A 3,169-nucleotide genomic window follows, 5' to 3' on the forward strand; every position below is an offset into this window, starting at 1 on the left:
AGGCAGGCAGGCAGGCAGGCACCACCATGGGATGATCCAGGCACAGAGATAAAGTACAGTGGTAACAAAGGAGAATATGACTTAGTGACCCCAGGAATCCCTGGAAGACATCATGAAAGCGGGGGCCTGCCATGCCCCCGAGGAAGGGCATCCAGCAGAGGACATGGAGGTTTGGAGTGCAGGGAATAACAGTGACTCCCGGGATTTTTAGCGCAGTGAGCAGGCAGGAAATGAGACATGAGGCCCAGGTTCTACCCGGCGGATCACGGACGCCCAGCACCACCTGGGTACTGTGGGTCGGCGGAGACCCGAGCGGGCGTCTCCAGGCTGCGACCTCGCTCTGCCTGATCCCTAACACCGTGTTCCAGACATGCTAACTCATTCTCTAAATGGAAGACAAGCTGAGCCAGAGAGTCTGTGTTACTTAATGGAAACAATTACCGAAAGCCCAGAGGGAGCCGCGCATCCTCTGCGATCGCTGCCTCCCTCATTTATTTAAGGGCATTACAAGCAGTGTGCGCTCTGAGTGCGAGACCTAACTAACACGCTCTTGTTTCTGTTCACAGACGCAGCGTCCTCTTTCACAACGGTAAGTGCTGCCCTGGTCTCCGGTGGCTGCCTGGCCATTGTGGTCATCGTGACCGCCATCTTGGTGCACAGGTGAGTTTCCGGTTGTAACACGTTTGCCCTCATCGTATGTTGTCAAAAGTAAATACCCGTCTTTCCGTGCAGATGTGCCGTTCTCTCTTTGTTTCTGTAAAACATTTTGTGTACGAGAAGAAAATCTTTCGTTGAACCATGAGTACCAAATTAGCCTGTTAATTTTGCTGGATTTGTTTTTTTAAATCCTAAACATGCTACCTGATGCCGGTAGCTTTACAAAATCATGTGTACGTAATATTTAACACATAAGCTTAAATCATAAGGAGCAGGCACATTTCTTGTGTGAAGAAAAAAATTAATGACTTTTTTTTTTTTTTTTTTTGGGCACTGGGAATCGAACTCAGGGCCTTGCACTTGCCAGGCGGACACTTGTGCCACTGAGGTATATCCCCAGCCCCTACATTTTTGTAAGCTACCTGCATGTTACGAGCCATAGACGAGGTTACATGGAATTAACGCTTTAAACTTGACAAGAGAAGGGTTGTAGAAAGTAATTTGTTTCTGGGGAAGACCTTTTCTTTAATAACTGTCAACATATCATTTTCAGAAAACACAAGGAATACAAACCAATTAAAGACAGTGCTGAGGAGGTGGTCAAATGCAAAGGCCTCCATGTCGTCCTCAACCACACAAAGGCTGTGTTCTTCCCAGGAAACCAGGAGAAGAACCCTCTGCTCAAGGACCACTCGGGAATTCCCTAAGTCTTCAGCCTTATTTCTGACCAACAGTCCAGTCTTCGGTGTCATTTCTGTGCACTGTGCAGGAGTGGGTGACTGTTAGTTCTTTTTTTTGCCTGAGGATTATTGTAAAATAGATACCCTGATCTAGAGAGACTGAATTTTAGGAAAGTCAAATTAAATCACATGTTAAAGAAGTGATAAAACAACTTAGCAGTGCTTGCTGTCTTGTGGCAATTCACGGATAATGTCATAGGTGATTGGGGCGTAGACATCCTATCTCCAAGAGTAGAGGAGAAGGACCCCAGGAGTTCTCTAAGTTCCTTAGAGTCGGACCCAGGTTAAGTAGGAGGACAGGCGGGGCACTTGCTAGCGGTCCATTTAACAGATGCTAATACCAGTGTAGTCCTGGCCCAAAGAGCAGGTTCCAGGCCAGATGAACCCCACCTCACCCAATGTGCCCGAGTCCCAGGGACAGGCCGAGCCTGTGGTCTGATGCACCCACTTGTTACACTCAGAAAACAATGCTCATCTAATAAAAGGTCTGAGTACTACAGATGGTGACAGCCTGCCCTGCCCCGCTGAGGGAAGGAATGCTATTTGCTCACTTACCTGTGGACATTTCGTTAGCACTTTCTGCATACCAGACCCGGTGCCAGGCCCATGTGCCAGCACTCAGAGTGGGCATGGGGGTATACAGCTGAGTCTCAATACCCTCTGAGGCACACATTTAGAATCAGAAGTTCTAACTTTCGAAAGGAGGCCCCTAGTTTTCCTATCAGTTTCTCTAAATGATGTGGAACCTTGCAAGAGTCTTACCCCCATTTGCAGCTAAAACCATGTGTTAGACGTGACTTTCCTTCCTGAAAAATAAATCCGGCAAGAGACTACACTGTGCTATTGTAATTGCTTTCCCAATGTATCGTTTGTCTTTTGATTTCATTTATAGTTTTTGACAGGAAAAAGTTCTGTAACATCACCCCAAAGAGCACTGATAATCTCATAAATCCCAGCAGTCAGGAGGCTGAGGCAGGAGGATCATTGCAAGTTCAAAGCCAGCCTGGGCTACAAAGTAAGTTCAAGACCAGCATGAACTGCACAATGAGACTCTGTCCCAAAAAGACCAAAAAGAAAAGAAAAAAAAACTCATATATACTTTCTACTTTAAAATATATGTATAAAGCCTGGCGTGGTGGCACGCACCTGTAATCCCAGCGCTTGGGAGGCTGAGGCAGGAGGATTGTTGCAAGTTTGAGACCAGCCTGGGCTACAAAGTGAGTTCAAGGCCAGCCTGAACTGCACAGCGAGACCCTGTCTCAAAAAGATAAAAAAAACAAAAAAATAAAATATATGTATATAGTATGGGAAATTTCAATTAAAATTTAGTATATAATGTATATAATCAGGCCAATGGAAAAGAAGAGATTGGAGCTGGGCGTGTAGCTCAAGAGTAGAGCACTTGCCTAGCATTTATAAGACCCTGGGTTCAGTCCCCAGCACCACTAAAAATAAAAATAAAGACAGGGACAAGCAGGTAAATCATGGGTGAGCCAACTTTTCTGTCGAGGGTCAGACAGGAACTATTCTAGGTTTTGTGGATCAGATGGTTTCTGTCACATTACTCAGTTCCACCACTGTAGCACGAATGCAACCAGCAACATTACGTAAGTGAAAGGGCATGGCTGAATTCCAGAGAAAATCTATGTACAGAAAGAGGTGGGCCAGGTTTGGTCCACGGGACATGTTGGTATATGGCTGGTCTTTGTCTGGGGTGACAGGTCCGAGAACAAGGTGTGGCAGATTAGAAGAAAAACCAGAGAGACAAAGTT

At 46.0% G+C, this 3,169-nt stretch overlaps 1 protein-coding gene across 2 annotated transcripts in view; it reads left to right on the plus strand.

Moving 5' to 3' along the window:
* Positions 1-2,232, plus strand: part of Gpnmb (glycoprotein (transmembrane) nmb) — a 29,090-nt gene extending 26,858 nt beyond the window's left edge. Inside the window, exons 10-12 of one of the 2 annotated variants that reach the window (XM_013510586.1) lie at positions 567-660; positions 1,008-1,045; positions 1,211-1,303. In XM_013510586.1, coding sequence (XP_013366040.1) covers positions 567-660; positions 1,008-1,044 — 131 coding nt within the window. In that variant the 3' untranslated portion in view covers position 1,045; positions 1,211-1,303. Of the gene's footprint in view, positions 1-566; positions 661-1,007; positions 1,046-1,210 lie in introns of both variants that reach the window. The other variant, XM_005377395.2, reaches the window with a different exon arrangement.
* The last annotated feature ends 937 nt before the right edge of the window (positions 2,233-3,169 follow it).

This window comes from Chinchilla lanigera, unplaced genomic scaffold, assembly GCF_000276665.1.
Source record: "Chinchilla lanigera isolate Chin_1 unplaced genomic scaffold, ChiLan1.0 scaffold00009, whole genome shotgun sequence".
Taxonomy (NCBI): domain Eukaryota; kingdom Metazoa; phylum Chordata; class Mammalia; order Rodentia; family Chinchillidae; genus Chinchilla; species Chinchilla lanigera.